The sequence below is a fragment of the Narcine bancroftii genome, chromosome 2, assembly GCF_036971445.1.
Source record: "Narcine bancroftii isolate sNarBan1 chromosome 2, sNarBan1.hap1, whole genome shotgun sequence".
Taxonomy (NCBI): domain Eukaryota; kingdom Metazoa; phylum Chordata; class Chondrichthyes; order Torpediniformes; family Narcinidae; genus Narcine; species Narcine bancroftii.
In genome coordinates, this window is record NC_091470.1 from 55855750 (window position 1) to 55875750 (window position 20001).

Sequence of the window (20001 nt, forward strand, 5' to 3'; positions counted from 1 at the left end):
ACTTAGGCTTGGAAGCTTGATATTCCGCGGACCGAAAACGAATATTCTTGTCGGATGAAACCTGAGCTCCTTCAACAGGTGCATCTTTACCTGCATTTTCCGTTTTGTCAGATTTCCACCCTCTGCCATTTTCACTGAGGCGAAAGTTCCCAACAACTTGCTCCTCAGCTCAGAAAAAGGACCAAGCGGGGCACGAATCCGAGCTCGGCTTTCAACGATATTGCTGTCATTTCCGCCCCTCAACCAACCCCCCCAAATGAAATCCAGGCGTCGACATTCAAGCTTGGCTTTGACAGCGCTCGCCTTCCTCGCGGGCAGTTTTCTCTCGCGCCAGGCTCCGTCCACAACTTGGCGGCGTTCCCTTTGTCGGACGCTCTCCATGTTCCCAAGGCGCCTCAGGCAGGACTCCCTGCGAACACCGGCGAGCGTCCTCCCTCCGTCCACGCAGCCAGAGTGGGAGGAGGCGCAGACATTCCTTTCGCGGGAGCCTCCCACCTGGCCGCCGTGACGCCAGAGGCCATCTCCCGGTCCACGTCCGTCTCGGGCGGGAGCGAGGACGCCCGTCGTGTGCGCGTGGGGGGGGGGGGGGGGGGGCAGGTTGCCGTTGGAAGGACGCCGTCTCCGTCACCGCGGCGGTGCTGCTGCTGCCGTTCGCGGAGGGAAGCCACGACCGACCGACGCGGCGACCAAGTCGAGTTGACTCGAGGAGCCCGAGTCGCTGGAAAAGTTGTGCCGTCGCCATCCGCCATTTCAGCGGCCATCCACCGCTTTGATTTTGCCCGTCCGGCCAAGAAGAGCAAAGGGAGGGGGGGGGGGGGCAAGAGAAACTTGTTCCGTGAGCTGGGGTGTTTGTGGTTTCCGGGGGAGAAAAAATGCATTTTAAGAAAAAAACGCTCCATGGGAGGCGGAGAGTTGAAAAAATGAGGTAGAAGTGGCGGCGGCGGCTGACCACGTCAGTTCCAGTTGCGAAGAGAACGCCGTGCGAGGAGGCCGGGCCGGGCCGGAGAGGAGAAGGCCACGGAGCGCAGCTCGGCAGCGACCATGTTGGGTAAGGGGAAAATCCGGGTACAATGGCGAAGCTGGGCCAGCGAGGGATTCCACGCGGCGGCCTTGATCGAGTGGCGCGCTCGGGCCCGATTGTTCAGAGGTTTCACGGCTGTCGTTCCCCCCCCCCCTAATTTTTGGAGGAGGGCGATGTTTTTTTTTAAATATCGGGGTTGATCAAAGGTGGGGTGAGGGGCATTTTCTTTTCCTCTCTCTCCCTTGAGCATGTTTGGAAACAGTTTTTAAAGAAGCTCTCAAATATGTAATGGCAACGTGATGATGTAAGCGAATTGGAATTGGTATTTCTTCTCTTCGTGACTCTTTGGCCGTCCGTGCCTCGAACACACTCCAGGATCCCTGGTCGTTGTGGGGAGGGTTATTGGGCCTCTTGAAGATGACATTGGAGTGCCCATTCCTCGTCAATCACGCGGGGGGCGGGGGGGTTAAAAGTGTTTGGAAAAGGGCGCCTGTAAAAATCTGGGTCCTGTGCTTTTTAATGTAATCTCCGTCCACGAAATTGATCAGCGCAAGGAGGGAGGGGAGGGGAGGGAGGGAGGGAGGGAGGGAGGGAGGGATTGGGGGGGGGGGGGTGCGGGGCTCCTGAATTGATACGTTTTGGCTGCGGTGAAATTGCCGCAGCTGTGCGTGGAATTTCGACTCACAGAGGCTTGGTGAGTGGGTCCAAGAATTAATCTCCTGAAGGTTCTCAAATAGAAGCGAAGTGATATTTTCCAATCAATTAAAATATTCTATTTGTGAAAGGGCTCATCGGGAAATTTGCCACGGCTTCGCTGAAGATCGAATAATTGATGTTTTCAATGAAGTGACCCAAGTCATGAAAGACTGTTTATTGCAAGTCAAAATTTTAAAACCTGGAAGTTTCGGAAATTAATCAAATATTCGTTTTAATTATTCTTGTAAGGTATGATCGCATCGTTGGGATTGAAAAAAAGATCTATCGATGTTTATTGAATATCTTGCACCTGTCTTTAATGTTTTCTCCCATTTACGTTTGTTATCATTTCACATGAAGGTCGACTTCCTTGTCATTTGACAATTTCAGCCCTACATTTTGTACTTTGTGATACTGATGTCACTTCAACAGTGTCAATCAGTGTTCCCTGGATTATCTGCTCATTTTCTCACAATTGAATGAAAATGTCAACCGATGATCAATTTGACATCTGGGAAAGTTTTTTCTTAAAAAAAAATTCTTGAATCTTTCAACTGATTTTGTTTATTTGTTTTAAACAGACCTTAAATCTTGAACTATGGATAGAAATAAAATTCAGAAGAAAAATGCAATTTCAATGAAAATGGAACTCTCTATGAATTGTCTGAAACCGAAGCAGTGACCCACTGTGTGTGGGTCTACTACAGAATAAAGCACATTCCAATGTTGTCTTCAAATGTAAAGGGATGACTGGCAAAATATGATGGCAAAAAATAAAGAACTGCGTCCCCCAACATATAGTATTAGTGTGGTGGGATTATCCGGGACAGAAAAGGAGAAAGGAACAAGTGGTGTTGGAAAGTCTTGTTTGTGCAATCGATACGTGCACCCTAAAGCTGATGATTACTACCCAGAGCATACCTCAGTACTCAGTACAATTGATTTTGGAGGCCGTGTTGTCAACAATGACCATTTTTTGTTCTGGGGTGACGTAAATCACACAAGTGAGGAAGGAACTGAATATAAAGTACAAGTCATCGAACAAACTGAGTTTATCGATGACCAAACCTTTCTACCCCATCGAAGCACAAACTTGCAACTGTATATCAAGCGAGCGGCTGCATCAAAATTGCAGTCCGCTGAAAAGTTAATGTACATCTGCACTGATCAGCTGGGTTTGGAGCAAGATTTTGAGCAAAAGCAGATGCCAGATGGTAAGCTTACCATAGATGGTTTCCTCTTGTGCATTGATGTGAGCAAAGGGTGCAACAGGAAATTTGATGATCAGCTAAAGTTTGTAAATAACCTCGTTGCTCAGCTGGCAAAAACAAAAAAGCCAGTTGTTATAGCAGCAACAAAATGTGATGAATGTGTCGATCACTACCTGCGGGAAGTGCAGGCTTTTGCAACCAACAAAAAAAACATGCCTGTTGTAGAAACTTCAGCACGATTTCATGTGAACGTGGATTTGTGTTTTGCTACTTTAATTCAGTTGTTGGATAAAACACGGGGAAAGCCGAAGATTATTCCATATTTGGATGCTTATAAGCAACAGAGACAACTTGTTGCATCTGCAACAGACAAGTTTGAAAAGTTGATTGTCCAAACTGTGAAAGATTATCATGCAGACTGGAAAACTGTTAGTAATAAATTGAAAAATCACTTTGATTATGAAGAATATGTAACTTTGGAGGGAACGAAGAAGGCAAAAAACACGTTTTCTAAGCACATAGAGCAGCTCAAGCAGGAACATGTTAGAAAGCGTCGGGAAGAATATATTGCTATGTTACCAAAAGCCCTTAATGCATTACTTCCTGATCTTAAAGAAATTGAACAGTTGAACTGGTCGGAAGCTCAAAATGTCTTGGAACAGAGATCTAACTTTCACCTCTGCTTTGTTGTGTTAGAAAAAACACCTTGGGATGAAACTGAACACATAGATAATATCAATGATAAGAGACTTCCATTTGACATTCTCAGTACTTCAGAAGGAGAAAAAGTTTACCACAATCATGTGCAACATTTGATTTCTGAGAGGCGAAGGCTTGACATGAAAGAAAAGTTTAAGAGGCACCTTGAAAAGGTACAGTTCATAACACCCGGGAAGCCCTGGGAAGATGTGTTATGTTTTGTCATGGACAATGAAGCTTGCAAGTTTATAAATGATGCTGATCGTAGAGAAGTTTACAGTAGACATCAACGAGAAATAGTTGAAAAAGCAAAAGAGGAATTTCAGGAAATGCTTTTTGAACATTCTGAACTTTTTTATGATCTAGATCTTAATGCAACACCCAAAATGAATGAAATTAATACTGTTCTAAGTGAAGAACCAAGATACAGGGCCTTACAAAAACTTGCACCGGATCGGGAATCTCTTCTATTAAAACATATAGGATTTGTCTATCACCCAACAAAAGAAACATGCCTAAGCAGTCAAAATTGTATGGATATTAAGGTGGAACAATTACTTTCTACCAGTCTTCAACAGCTTGATAACAGTCGGCCAAATGTGTATCAGGATAGTGCCAATATTGATAAGCTTATCCTTGTTCTCTTAGGTAGGGATGGGCTTGCACAGGAACTAGCCAATGAAATTCGAGTTCAGTGTACTGATGATGAGTACACTTTGGATGGAAAGATTTATGAATTGGATCTTCAACCTGTGGACCTCAATACCTTTGTATCGTCTGGTCTGACTTCAACACATCAACCTCATGGTTATTTCTGTGTTTATAACTCTATGGAGTCTCTAGGTTGTATGGCAGATTGTATTGAGCGAATAAGAAGTGAAACTACCCCAAACAGGAAAGGCAAGTTTACCAGCAATCTTTCATTTACAATTATATTAGCAAATCAGAGAGACATTGGTAGCAAGAACTTGCCAATTTTAAGACTTCAGGGTCAGCAACTTGCCAATAAGTTGCAGTGCCCATTTGTTGATGTACCCTCTGGAACCTATACTCGCAAATTTCATGAATTCCAAATAAAACAAGCTCTTAGAGGACTTCTTGAAGCATTGAAAAACAATTTGAATGTTGTTAGTCCTTTGCCCAGTATTAAAGATCTGTCAGAAGCTGATTTGAGAATTGTAATGTGTGCCATGTGTGGAGATCCATTCAATGTTGACTTAATTCTTTCGCCATTCCTGGAATCTCAGTTTTGTAGTGCTGCTCAGCCTGGTCACAGTAATTCACTCCTGCTTGAAAAGATTATTGGCGAAAAGCGAAAACGAATCCAGATTACGATACTTTCGTACCACTCATCTATATGTGTAAGAAAGGACGAGTTAGTCCATGGGTATATCCTAGTCTATTCTGCCAAAAGAAAAGCCTCCATGGCAATGCTCCGTGCTTTTTTGGCAGAAGTGCAAGATGTAATTCCAGTTCAGTTGGTGGCAGTTACTGACAGTCAGGCTGATTTTTTTGAAAATGAAGCAATTAAAGAGTTGATGACTGAGGGCGAGCATATAGCAACTGAGATATCTGCAAAGTTCACTGCTATATATTCTTTATCGCAATATCATAGACAAACCGAGATGTTCACACCATTCTTCAGTGAAGTTCTAGAGAAAAAAAGTAGTATTGAAAATTCGTACATGTACGACACCACTAGAGAATCCAGTAATGTAAGTGAGGACTTTTCTTTGTCTCCTCGGGCAAGCTCTCCAGCTTGCAATTATTATCCTGATTCAGAAGATGATAATGAAGCACCCCCACCATACAGTCCCATTGGGGATGAGGTGCAATTGCTTCCACCATCCAATGATCGTTCTAAATATCGATCAGATTTTGAAGGGACTGAGTATCCAATTCACAGCAGCCCAGTTGTTAATCATGAGAACCATAAAGTGCCTCCACCTATTAAGCCCAAACCTGCTGTTTCAAGGCACGATGTGAGAAAACTTGATCCAAATCTTGTGAAAACCATTGAACAGGTCATTTGTAAAAACACAAGGAGAAACAATCGAACACCTTTCAGCCATCCAGATGACTTGGACCCAATTGACAATTATTCAATCCCAAGAGATTCCTTGTTAAAACCTAAAGTGGATGATGAAATATACTCAATTCCCCAAGATTCAAAGTCTTCTAAGATCATAAGAAAGTCAACCATGATTGGAGGAAATAATTCTCAAGGTGAAGAAGAAAATGGCTTAATTGATCGATCATCAAAGCAACCGATAATGCGGAAGCCTTCAAAGTACAAATACAAGTCCAAGACTCTATTTAGAAAGGCTAAATTGTACTACAGAAGGAGAGAACGTTTTGATATTAGTGATGATGAAACTGTGCCATCATCTTCGCGTAAGCCAAAGAAGGGAAAAACTCATAGAGGAAGTGAAGAGGATCCTTTACTGTCTCCAGAAAGTTGTGGGAAGGCAGGTATTGATAATCCAGCGATTGCATCTGATCCAGAAGTTGATGATATAAGGAGGCATAGGAAGGATAAGAAACCAGCAAAACCAAAGCCACAAAAGCCAAACAAAAAGGCAAGTGTTTAATTTGAATTATATTTTGGATATGCAGTTATTTTCACTTGTAGGCTGACAATTTGAATCATTCAATGTTCCTACCAAATAATTCCTATTGTTAACATCAGGGTGATCTAATTGATATTTCTGGACATTGACAAACAAACTTTGGATTTTATTTTGCAATGTTGTATTGTGGATGCTTTATGAGTAGACATGTCTACTTATTTTTTGATAAAGTGAAACCTGTTCTTTCAATCCTGTCAACTCTACTTGTAAGCATACAAATGTCTAACTTCGATTTGGGTATCAAGATCATATTTTGTACCAAAACTTTTATTGCACAGATTGGTTTATTTTCTGCAATCAGTGTGGTTTTTAATGAATTCCAAAAGCTTTCCACAATATTTGAGAGGATTGCTTAGTATACAAATCTTTGGATCTTAAAAACAGTTTCTAATATTGATGTTGGCCAGGTATGATTGATAAGATTGATGATTCAATTTTATTGCAAAATGCAATAAATTTGTCAGAATTTCTATTTTTGAAAAAGTAGCAATATTGTTAGCCATGCTAACATAAAATGCTAAGATGAAAGCTTGAAACCTTTTACTTTAGTTTAACATTTTGTGATTGTGAACATTGTTAAAATATGATTGAATTACCTTTTAAAGGGGCATAAACCTGCATTACCTGCAAGAAGAAATTGGGAGAGTAATTACTTTGGAGTCCCCCTTGAAGATGTGATTACTCCTGATAATCCTGTACCGGCTTTTATTGAACGATGTGTGGAGTATATTGAATCTACAGGTAGGATTGCACATCATGCTGGAGCTGAATTTTTTTTAGCACAAATAAGATGTTTGTAAAATTCTAGTATTTCTAAATAGCAAAGGAATCCATACATCCATTGAATCTGTGAAGGCTTTCTTAAGGAATTCTATAATTGCCTTTCCATTTTAATAATTCATCAATTGATGAATGCTCAGTTTATTAATTTTCTGTACTATGTCATTAATTCTTGGGGTTATGTCTCTTCAATTTATGAAGCTATTTTCACTGTAGTGAATAACATACCACTTTCAAGGCAACACAATCTCCATCATCATTGCCTGCGACAAAAGATGAAATATCATTTCTCCTGATTATGTGAAATCATGTGGAATCAAGTTTGCCTCGTACTCTAATCTCATACGTGGGAAACAAATTTTACATTTTACGTATTTGACAATTGATTCGTTTATTAACATCTGACTATACATGTACAAACAGATGAAACACTGTTTCTCCAAATCACTATGCACACATGTACTCACATCACAACAATCACAGATATACATAAAAATATAATGTAAAATAAATGTATTCATAAATCTTGAATCATAATTTTGCACACCATTTAATATTTCTGTAACCTGAAAGATAATACCCATAAGTCTTGAGATTCTGGATATTATGATCTCTCAACTTGCTTTCTCTGTGATAACTTGAATACTATTTCAGCGTGAAATGTAACCATTCAAGACACCTCATTGCTTCTTGTAATTTTAATTTCATTGGCTTTAACCTCACTCAGTAGTTTTATACAGTACAATCTGATTGAACATCTTTTGGAGAGGGCATATGAATGAAAAATGCCTGTTTTTTAAAAAAAGTTCAGAAAATGCATTATTTTTAATGACTTTAATTTTTTATGCCACATTGCTTAATTAAAATTTTATATTTTTCATTAAAATTACTCCACCTTGTGCAAAGCAAATTGTAAAAGGAAATAATGAAGAATGCACTGGCATATTGGATTAACATTGGGAGATGTACCATATTTCTAGTCCTTTTGGGTCCAAGTTTTTTTTATGGAAAGGTGTAATCCATTATTGGAGAATTTACAAGATAACCTTTGGGAATGTCTCTGCCCACTATTTTAAGCTCAACTTTATTTTTGTATAATGCTGGCATCCTATTTCATGCAAAATTTCCAGTGGCTTCTTAACTGAATGTGTTTGTGTTCCCTGACTATTGAATCCTGGGCAGATCTCATTGGCCTTCTCCTGCTTGTTGAATTGGAATTTTGCTGCAGTCTTTTGCCTATGCTTCTGGAGCACTGCTGATGGTTATTAAAAAGAAGTGAGCTGTGTCTTGTAAAGTAATCAGCCTTTTAAAAGTTTTTAAGTGTTGGTGATATTAGGCTGTTTAAATTATTCAAAGAACTTCAAATTCTTGGAAACTCTAACCCTAACTCCTAGACAGGCTTGAGTGTGCCTGTTTAAGTAAGAACTATATTCCGGCCACTTCTTTTAAAACTAAGTGAGCACGATTCACTCCGAGAACAAAAGACGACCCATTTCATCTTCATTATATGACATGATTAATGCTGCTTCTCTCTCATTCCCCAGCTTTGCCATCACATGTTCAGAATTGGGTCTGTTAGCTGATTGGACCATTATTGGTTCCATTTGTAGCTCTTCTAATGGAGCAGCTTGGGATGTTTTAATGTTATGTAAATATAGGTTAACATTGAATAAATAACACACATTGAAAATTGTCTCCAGATGTACTTAAGGATTTAGGGTGAAGAGCCTGTTCCTGTGCAGTACTGTTCCATACTCTAAATACTGACAGCACCTGGCTTAATGGAAATGTTTAAGACTGCCAGTAATACATTGAGCTGTTATAAATGTGTATTTTGGCCCCCTCAAGAGTATATTTTAACCAAGCTATTTATCGCATTATTTGTTCAAATTTTAAGCCCACACTTAGTGTTTCAAACTTTCTTGGAAAGACCAAGGCTACTTTCTGCATGGTTGGTTATTTCCTTTATACTTTGATGTTCATAGTGATTTTATTGAAAAATGAAAGTATGGTTCAAGAAACGTTCCAACCTACACTTGTGCCTTGTCGGAAGTAAAACTCAAAAATCTGTAGATAACTGTGGTTGAAGTAGGCTCTTTTGCTATATAAAGGACATTGTTTGACTTACTGAGTTTCTCTAGTATTTTGTTTTACTTGTGCCTTGTCAGTAGTTGCCTCTCCATTATCCAGGGTGATGGAGAGGATTGTTTCCATGGGTAATGCAAAACGCATCAAAGGTGTTGGTTTGTTTCAGAAAAATATTCAGTCATATTTGTTTTTTTTTAATTAACTTGCTTTTCTAATATTCATCTGTAGTTGTAAAAAATAATTTCAATTCAAGGATGAGGTATCTTATTGCACTATGCAATTTAACGATGTCCTGACATAAGGGCTGCAGTATGAGAAACAGTCATCTTACTATGATACTGGAATGCCTAAATTTCAAAACCTAATAAGCTTTAATGAATTGTAAACATTTTGAAAGGAGTAATTGCATCAAAACTTTGCTATTTTAAAAATGGAGGGAGATAGAAAACATTGAAAACCATATTGTTGATCTCATCAGATACTATTGTCATATAATAAAATGGAAATTTATTATTACACGTAATAGGCTTTAGTCTGCCATAATGCAGATTTAAAGATTTTCCATTAGTATTGCCTGCTGTCCTTTGCAGTCAAAGAGAAGCAAAAGAGTCCCCTCAGAGTCACCAAGTATCTGTGGATTCATTTCCAGTGTTCCAACAGGCTCTGCAGCCATATAACCATGTACGGAGCGGAAACAGGCCATGTAGGCCTTTCGAGTCCGCACCAGTTCACTGATTTTGTGCGCCCTCTTCAGGCATTGGTCCCGGTAGATCTTCATTCAATAACGATGGGCGAATTCAATGCAATCTTATTGAAATTGAAAGCAAGATTGTTGTCCTGGCACCACACAACCAGATTCTTGATCTCCATCCTGCTTTCTTATCGACTAAAACTTACCTTTATAAACATTAAGCAGTCTCAATGGATTGCAGCTACTTGAGGATGGAAGTCCCAAAGTAATTAAGACTCAAGAACATTACCTTCAAAGTTGGTGCAAAGAAATGAGATATAATGTGTAATCTTGAGACCCAGCTCACTAATATCATCACCCACCTGCATCAAGGAGGAAACAAATAGACAAATCCTACCTGGATCTAGCGGCAGTGTCCGGAATCGAACACTAGGACTATATGGACCAGGACCTTTGTATGAGCTCGCACTCTGATATCATAAGTGGTGTCTGGTTTTAGGTTGAAAAGCTTCAAAGTTGTCTCAGGTGAAGCCACAGAGAACTCGATAGGATTGTTTGGGCTGTTGATATCTCTGTACAACACAACATATTTAGTGATTAAACCATTCCGTTCTGCCAAATATAAGTTTTCAGTTCACTTTAAACCATTGAGCCCAGATCCAAACCTGCTGCCTGTGTGTGTCATTGAGCTGCATAATGATCCTTCACCATACTTTGAGACATCTCCTCTGCTTTTCTGTCTCAATGCAAGGTGTTCTCCTAGTTACTGGTGCCCTATGCCAATCTGCTGCTCCCACAGACACCACCATATTGGGTCACATGATCTTAAAATATGGCTAGTGATAGAATACTAAACAAATGAGGAAGCTTTCAGTTCCAAGGGCCTTTCAGGAGCCCTCCTAGCTCTCATCATCTTCTTGAATCCTGGTTCTCATGAGCTAGTCTCCAGCAACCCGCAGCCTGGTCCTTTGACCTCAAGTCGCCAGCAGCCTGCGGGCTGTGTGGATTCTTCACCTGCAAGTCGACAACAGCTTGCTGCCTGTGTGTCATTGACCTGCATATTGATCCTTCACCATACTTTGAGGCATCTCCTCTGCTTTTCCATCTCATTGAGAGGTGTTCTCCTGGTTACTGGTGCCCTGTACAATCCCTTGAGGCCACTGGCAAACAAGGCACCATCATCTTGGGCCCAGAACCCTCCATCACATGATTTAAAGAAAATATGGTTAATAATAGAATACTTAAGTGTGGAAGAACAGAGGGACCCTGGGGTCCAAGTCCATAAATATCTTAAGGACACCTGCAGGCTGATCGGATAGTTAAGAAGGCTGATGGTAATCTGGTCTTAATTAATTGGGCGATTGAGTTCAGGAGTCATGTTAATGTAGCAGCTCTATAAATCTGTGAGAATACACAGAATATTGTGCTCATTTCTGGTTGCCTCATTACAGGAGGATGGGGAAGCGAGGGAGGGAGTGCAGAGGAGATTTACTAGGATCTTGGCTGTTGAAAATTTGCCTTATGAGGCAGCGTTAGCAGTGCCTTTGCTCTGTGACAATGGATCTCTCTCTGTAATTCTACACTTTTGTACTGTATCTGACTTGTATGATGTATATGGATCAGAAAATAAATGTTACAAAGCAAGGTTAACAGAGCTAGGATTGTTCTCTTTGGAGCAAAGAAGGATGAGAGGTGACTTAATGAAGGTGTTCAATATTATGAGAGGCATCGATAAGGTCAGCACCTTTCTCCTAGGCAGGAGTAGCAAACCCAAAGGACATCTGTACAAAGTGAAGGGAGGAAAGTTTAGGGAAGTCATCAGGGGCAAATTTTTTTTTACTCAAGAGTTGTGGGTGCCCAGAATGCATTGCCAGGGGTACTGGAACAAAACTCTTAGACAAGCACATGGATGTAAGAAAAATAGAGGTTTATGAGGTAGGGAGGCTTTCATTTATTTAATAGGGGGGTGTGTGTGTGTGTGTGTCTGTGTGCGCACACACACACACACACACACACACACACAGAGACACACACACACACAGAGACACACACACACACACACACACACAGGTCAGCACAACATTGTGGACCGAAGGGACTTTACTGTGCTGTAATGTTTGTTCTACGTACTAAATCACCTTTGGGTCATTTAACAGGCCATTTAAAGTCTGTACAGAGCTGCCGCTGGTAGGACTCTGCGTGGGAGGTTGACATCTGGCATTACTGCTGGAATCTATAATGAAGGCCAAGGTCTTGAGCATAGTTCGGATAATTTGTTTATGGGATATCACGTTTCTCATCCATTGGAGATTAAAAAGGCTCTTTGGCCTTCATGAGGGTTTGAGTACAAGAACAGGGAAGACTTTCTGCATTGTATCAGAAACTGGTGAAATTACAACTGGAGTACAATTTAATCCTGCTGAACTGAGAAAGTTATACTTGCTATTGGAGCAAGTGCAGATTAGTTCCTGAATTGGTAGATCTGGTAAGCCATATTTGTGGGGGTGCCATATGGCCTGCCTGGGGGGGGGGGGTCACAGTACATTTAAGGAGTGGGGGGGCTTGGACTGAACTCTTAGATATTTTTATTGTTTTATGTAGTTGGTAGGAGAGAAGTATGGAAGAAACCAACTAAACTGCTTCACAGGGACCTTGAGCAAAGTTATAATGTGGCCATAACCAAAAAGCAGTTGAGGATGGCTGCATGAGAAGTGAGTTGTGCCTCTTTTTTTTTTAAGAGGTAACCTCTCTGAGATGCACAAAATAATTGGATGGATTAATAGAGTAAATATAAGGAGGATGTTTCCCCTGACCAGGGACCCAAGCACTAAGTCTTTGGAAATCTACACACAAGAATATTGTGGGTTGCATCTAAACACTTATCAATACATAAATCAAGAATGTTGAGATAGAACAGGGAAATCTTGTGTTGAATGGCAGAACAGCCTTGTGGAGGCAAATTATCTGTTCTTATTTGTCACAATAAACAAACTGACTGAAACATACAAACTTTTTGAGCTTGAAGGTGTATGATGTTTACCATGGTGGAAGCAGTGGTCACTGATTCAGAAGCAGGGATTGACCATTAAGGGCCAAGATGAGAATACATTTCATCAAACAGACGGCGGTGAATTTTCAGATCCTCTTTCAGGACTTAGAATAATTTTTTGAAAATAGGGTCAGTAAAGGAAACTAACATTAAAGCACAAGATCAGAAATTCATTATTCTTTCACATTATTTGGGTTTCTTGCATGCAAAAAAGTGCTGGAGAAACTTAGCTGGTCATGCAGCATCCATAGGAAGTAAAAAGTAACAAATGTTTCTTGCCTGACCCCTTTATCTAGAATCAGGAAAGTCAGATGCTAAAATAAAAAGGTTGGGGGGGGGGAGGAGTGGAGGGAAGAAGAGGAAGGGGGATGAACACAGATGGGAAGATAAGAGAAAGAAGCTGAGAAAGTGCTAGAGGAAAAGAGGGATTGGAGAACGAGAGAGACTGGGAGAGGAGGTAAATAAAATTGGAGTTGTATTGATTCCATTTGGTTGGAATTGCTGAAACAATATAAAATGTTCTTTCAATTTGCGGATAGCTCGATTTGGCAATGCATGATACTGGATGGAGGTATCTTCGTGGCAATGGTGTGTGGAATTAAAATAGCTGGCCACTGGGAGGTTGTTGCTCCTGCAGTGAACAGTGAAGATGCTCTTAAATATTGGCCAAGATTCTGTGCTGCTTAGTTTATGCTTGGGAAGTTTTTGTGTCCATTTGGACAACATGGCTTCAGTGTATTAAAGATAACTGAAAGATTTAATGCACCAACTTTTACTGAAACATAGGAGTTAATATTTGGCTTAATCCACATCCTCAATGTGAATGTTTTCAACAAAACTAAAATAACACACATGACGTGTTATTGATTAATGAAGTAGCATCAAGAGAAAAAAATGAAGAGGATCCGATCCTATCCAATGTCAGCCAGGCTTTAAGAAGGTACCACAGTTGACTTAGAGGGTGTCATTCCAGAACAAATATTTTTGGAAGAAAGGTTTTATTGGCTATATTATGCATAGAAAGGGAAGAATGTCATTATATCATCATGTGGCGTTTGTTTTTTGTGAACAATTACATTTTTTGTTATTTTCCAATTTAAAATGTGAATTACAAAGAATATTTTGTTCAATTTTTTTGTTAAAAATGGTTTAACCAACTTTTTTTTGCCTGATCAAATTTGTGCTTTAAAAACTTGATTTATTCTTTGTTGCAAAAATACAATTTTAAAATCTACTATTTATCTATTTGTATTGGTTTCCCCCATTTTTGCATTCACCTAAACAAACATTTCACTAGGCCCCTCTCAACCTAACTTTGAACTGGCATTTCCCAAATCCATTATCATCATTCTGTGCCTGCACACATTTCTATGATGGACATTGCAAATGTCAACTCAAAAGAAAACTTTAGAGAAAAAAGTTGTCTGTGGTAGTTGCTGAAGTGAAGGCCCAGAGGTGTGGGCTTGCATATCTACCTCCAATATTTACACGTCAAACCCAGGGGTAGGGCTGTTGACACTTCTTTCCAGCTGCTCCCGAACTCTTGATTTACCACTGGTATAGCACAAAAGAGATCTTAACTAAAGTCAAATTGTATTCTTGGTCTATGCAGTAATGCATCATTCTCTCTGCCTGTGATAATTCTGTGCAATCTTCCATAAGATCATGACATTAATCTGCTTTTGCGTCTCCCTTTTGTGACTCCGCTTGATGAAATTGCCCAAAGTTTTATTTATTTAATTGTAACCAGAGCATTTCCAACAGTGATATCCTTTCTCAACATGTCATTTCAATGTAACCCATCAAATATTTATCTTTGGCCCTTGCTTCCTTGAATTTTAAATATTTAGACATACAGCATGGTAACAGGCCATTACGGTCCACAGGTCCATTAACCTACACCCCAGGTATGTTTTTGAATGGTGGGAGAAAACTGGAGACCCCAGAGAAAACCCATGCAGACATGAGGAAAATGTACAAACTCCTTACAGACAGCGCGTGGTCCTGATTGCTAGTGCTGTAAAGGCGTTGCGCTAATTGATACACCAACCGTTGGTTAATCATTTGTAGATGAAAATTTGACTTCCACAGAAAATGTTACGAGCATCATTCCAGCACCCATCTTTGTATTTCCGTTAAGTTTTTAATTGGACTACTTAGTGATTCTGTTTTGGAGGGGGCACTATTTCTCCATTAATATATTTGCAAGACACTAATCATGAATTTAGGACCTCTTGCATGGACTTAAGCCATTGGTACCATCCATTTTCCCTGTCAATGACAGGGCAAACCAGGTGGTTTACATTCCAATTCCATGTTCTATCAGCTGCTGGAAATGCAGAAAATTATTTCAATTTTTTCTTTCTCTTATTAACCATTCAATACGTTAGAAATTTTAAACTTGAAAGAGAAACTTTGAACACAAGTTCTGCATCTTTACACTATCCTTCAAATTTGGGAATTGTTTTTGTTGGGAGGCAGACGAGGTGAGGTGTCATACAATTGCTTTATCATTACCCAACCAGATGTCACTATTTTCAGACAGAAGGACTTTGCGCTTCAAAATGCTATGCAGTTCTATTTTATTTTACTCTTGTGGCAGCCCGCCACTGCGGAGATCGAGCCGGCTCATCGCATGGTACCCACAGTAGTAAACAGCAGCACATCACTTAACCCAGCAAACCGGTGCGGTTGAAAGCTGGACCAGTTCAAGACTGGTATTTGCATAATCTTTTGCTGTCATATTCAAATGTTAATTTTTATATAATTGTTAACATGAACACAAAGCAAGTGTAGGGGAATAAAAAGTAAAATACCTGTGAATATAATTTTCTTTTTGGCAGTGCATATCTTCATTTCATATTTGACTTTTATCTGAAATTAAGGTACTGTGGAGTCTGAATTGGAGATTGAATACATCTGCCATTTGACCTACTGTTTTAATGTGCCCTGAAGTAGAAATCACTTTTATATTGTGTTGAAGACCAAATGTACTCCTATTTGAGAAGGAAACTTTATCATAATGATCGTGGGCCAAAATTGATGTCAGATTTAGGACTATGAAGTTCAGTTCCTCTGTTGTCAAAGTGTTTGAATGAGATGTCTTTTGTGAAGTGTTACTGTCTTTGTTTGTGGTGACCTGCACAACCCCCGCCCCTCCCCCCAACAAGACATTAATATTTAATAGAAAAATTATTAATTTACCTCATCGCAATGCCTGATTTTTTTATTTTTTTTTAAATTTTTTTATTTTTCACACCATAAATCACATTAGCCATGATATACACTATTTCTTTTTCACACATATACAGTGACTTTTTCTCCCCCCCCCTTTCCTCCCAAACCACCCCCCCACCCCCCCCTCTCATCCATTTTAGGTATACAATCTAGGTTGCATTAAGCCAGTCAGACAATGTTGTCATTCAACAAAATTACACCAGAAATTCTACTGAGTCCATTCTTTTCTTTCCTTCTCCTTCCATCAACTTAGGTAATGTTTGTCCCCGGTAGGTTTTCGCTATTGTATTTAATGTAAGGCTCCTATACTTGTTCGAATATTTCAATATTATTTCTTAACCAATATGTTATTTTTTCTAATGGAATACATTTATTCATTTAAATTTGGTAGTTTCTTCCTTTTAATTTGGTTATGTATTCCATTAATATTTAAAGACATATAGTTCAGCGTAGCCCTTTTATATTTTGTTTATCTTCTCTTTCCGTTTTTCCATCATTACCTTTCCTCCTTTTCCATTTCTGTTTTCTTATTTTCAACTCTTTATAAGACAACATTCCTACAACATCTAACATTTTCCTTATTCTCCTATTTCTATCTTATTTACCCCCAATCTCCCCTTCACCTCCTGAGTTGTCCTTTATCCCTTGTCGGACAACCACATCTCCCCTCTCCATTTGGATTTGCGAATCCACTCGCAAGCGTCAACTGATTTTGCAGTGACCGCTATTTCCCCCCACCCTGCCTCCCCCAGAAAAGATTTCACTTTTCATATGTCACAAAGGTCCCTCTTTTAATTCCCTCCTTATTCTCTCTATTCCATTACCTTCCCTTATTAATTCTTGTCTATACTATCTATATTTTCCTCTAAGTACAGATACATTCATGTATGCTCATTGTCTCTATTCACTCTTATACCTCTTTACCTGCATACATATCAATCGTGATCATTTTTACTCTCATTACCCGTCTTCATCCCTCAGTCTATTTTTGTCTTTACCCACATACATATCAGTCGTGATCATTTTAACTCTCATTACCCGTCTTCCTCCCTCAGTCTATTTTTGTAATTGTTCTGCAAATTTTCGTGCTTCTTCTGGATCCGAGAATAGTCTGTTTTGTTGTCCTGGAATAAATATTTTCAATACCGCTGGATGCTTTAGTATAAATTTATACCCTTTCTTCCATAAAATCGCCTTTGCTGTATTGAACTCTTTTCTCTTCTTTAGGAGTTCAAAACTTATATCTGGATAAATGAAGATTTTTTGCCCTTTATACTCCAGTGGTTTGTTGCCCTCTCTTACTTTTTCCATTGTCTTCTCCAGTACCTTTTCTCTTGTAGTATATCTTAGGAATTTTACTACAATAGATCTTGGTTTTTGTTGTGGTTGTGGTTTAGAGGCCAATACTCTATGTGCCCTTTCTATTTCCATTTCATGCCGTAGTTCTGGACATCCTAGGGTCTTAGGGATCCACTCTTTTATAAACTCCCTCATATTCTTGCCTTCTTCATCTTCCTTAAGGCCCACTATCTTTATGTTATTTCTTCTGTTATGGTTTTCCATTGTATCTATTTTTTGAGCTAGTAGTTCTTGTGTCTCTTTAGTTTTTTTATTAGATTTCTCCAATTTCTTTTTTAAGTCTTCTACCTCCATTTCTGCTGCTACTGCCCGCTCTTCCATCTTGTCCATTTTTTTTCCCATTTCTGTTAAGGTCATCTCCATTTTAATTATTTTCTCTTCTGTGTTGTTTATTCTTTTTCTTAAATCCTTAAATTCCTGTGTTTGCCATTCTTTAAATGACTCCATGTATCCTTTAATAAGAGCAAGTATATCCTTTACCTTGCCTATCTTTTCTTCTTCTATTTCACCATACTCTTCTTCTTCCTCTGGGTTGACCATCTGTTGTTTCTTTGTTGCCCTTTCCTCCTCTTCTTTCTTGTTTCTATTGTCTTCTGTGGTCTCTTCTTGCTGCAGGTGTTCTGCAGCTGTCGTTGCCGGCTGTGGAGATCGACTCCCCAGCTGGTCCCCCCTCCCGTCGGTGTGTTTTTTTTCATTCGCATCGCGCATGCGCGAAACTTCGCGCATGCGCGGTTGCGCACTTTTGCAATGCCTGATTTAATGCCAAAGCCAATTTAAGTTCAGTCTTGGGTGATCAAAATTGGACTAAGGCATTATTCTAACCCTGGTGATTTTGAGATGTTCTTGCTTTTTAAAACCAAATTACATCCAGAAACCGGTCCAGCTCTTATTTGAGGAAAATTGGTAAAACAGTGTTAACTTCAAGCAGGATAGCAGGCCCTTTGGCCTAACCTGTCCATGTCGCCTCTCTGAGCTAATTCCATTTGTGTGTATTTGGCCCATATCCTCCTAAACTTTCCTATCTATGTACCTGTCCAAATGTCTTTTGTATGTTGTAATTGCCCTGGCCTCTACAGGTTCCATTGCAGTTTATTCCACAGATGCACTGCCCTCTGGAAACCCTCTGGAAAAAGTTGCACCTCGTGCCTCTTGTAAATCCTTTCCCTCTTATCCTTTTGTTGCCCTCTCGTTTTTGATTCTGTTGCACTGGGAAAAAGACTATGAATAATCACCTTGTTTATGCCCATCATGATTTTGTAAGCCTCTATAAGATCACACCTTAGTATATTCTGAGAAAGAAGTCCAAGCTTATCCAGCCTCTTCTGATAATTTGAGCCCTCCTGTCCCAGTGACATATGCGTGATTGTTTTTTTTTGGTGTGTACCTTTTCCAGCTCCATGTTATACAGTAGCTGGATGATGAGAACTATGTGTTACTTCAAATGCACTTTTACCAACATGATGTACAACTGTAACTGTGTCCTGACCAATGAAGGCAAGATTGCTAACATCATCTTCACCTCATTGTCTACCTACGTCACCATTTTCAGGGAACTATGTGCCTGTAATTGTAGGTTTCTCTGATTTATAACACTCTAGAACCCTACCATTTACTGTACAAGTTCTGGTCTGGTTTGACTTGTCAAAATATAACACGTCACACTTAACTGAATTAAATTCCATATGCCATTCCTTGGCCCACTTAACCATTTGATCTAGATTCTGTTGCAGCCTGAGATAACTTCCTTCACATTTCACTGAGCACTAATTTTAGTAATCCTCAAACTTACAAATCATGTCGCCTGTACTCTCATCCAAATTGTTAAAATAATTGATGAAGAACAATGGACCCAACATTGATCCCCACAGCAAACCATTTGTCACTGATGTCAACTTGAAAAGCCATCCTCCAAAGCCACCTTCTGTCTCCTTCCATCAATCTAATTTTGTAAAGAATTGCTGAATCGCATTTGAGTCTCATCTGAATAAGCCTGCCAAGAGGCACCTCATGAAAGGTCTAGCTAAAATTCATGTAGACTATTTTTAACCCTCATTATACTTTTTGGTTATTTTGTCAAAAATCTTGATTAAATGTATGTAATATGATTTCCTGCACACAAAGCTTTGCTGACTATCTCTCATCTGTCCTTGCCTTCCCAAATGCCTGCAGATCCTGCCTCTCAAAATTCGAGAAACTTGCCCACAACTGATAATAAGCTCACTGGTGAGTAGTTCCCTGGCAGCCTTTCTTAAATAAAAGCACAATGCTAGGGAGCCTGGAGTTCAACAGAACCTCACCCATAGCTAATGATTATACAAGTATCCTGCCAAGACCCCTGGTGTTTGCTATTCTTGCCCTGGAAAAAGGCTCTGGCTGTCCATGCATTAGAATCTTGTGAACCTCTATTAAATCTCCTTTCATCCTCGTGCGATCCAGTCCCTGTCTTTGTAACCCCTTTCCCATCCCCTCTATCCATCCTTGTCTCTGTAATCCCTCTCCAGTATTCTCCAAACCTTCCTGTCTCTGTCATCCCCTACTCT

At 39.7% G+C, this 20001-nt stretch overlaps 1 protein-coding gene across 3 annotated transcripts in view; it reads left to right on the forward strand.

The window, feature by feature from the left end:
* The first annotated feature begins 588 nt into the window (after positions 1-588).
* Positions 589-20001, forward strand: part of arhgap5 (Rho GTPase activating protein 5) — a 59034-nt gene continuing 39621 nt past the window's right edge. The window contains exons 1-4 of one of the 3 annotated variants that reach the window (XM_069916730.1): positions 589-1048; positions 2299-6206; positions 6863-6998; positions 19631-19684. In XM_069916730.1, coding sequence (XP_069772831.1) covers positions 2478-6206; positions 6863-6998; positions 19631-19684 — 3919 coding nt within the window. In that variant the 5' untranslated portion in view covers positions 589-1048; positions 2299-2477. Of the gene's footprint in view, positions 1049-1213; positions 1326-2298; positions 6207-6862; positions 6999-19630; positions 19685-20001 lie in introns of those variants that run through there. The other 2 variants (XM_069916731.1, XM_069916732.1) reach the window with 2 other exon arrangements.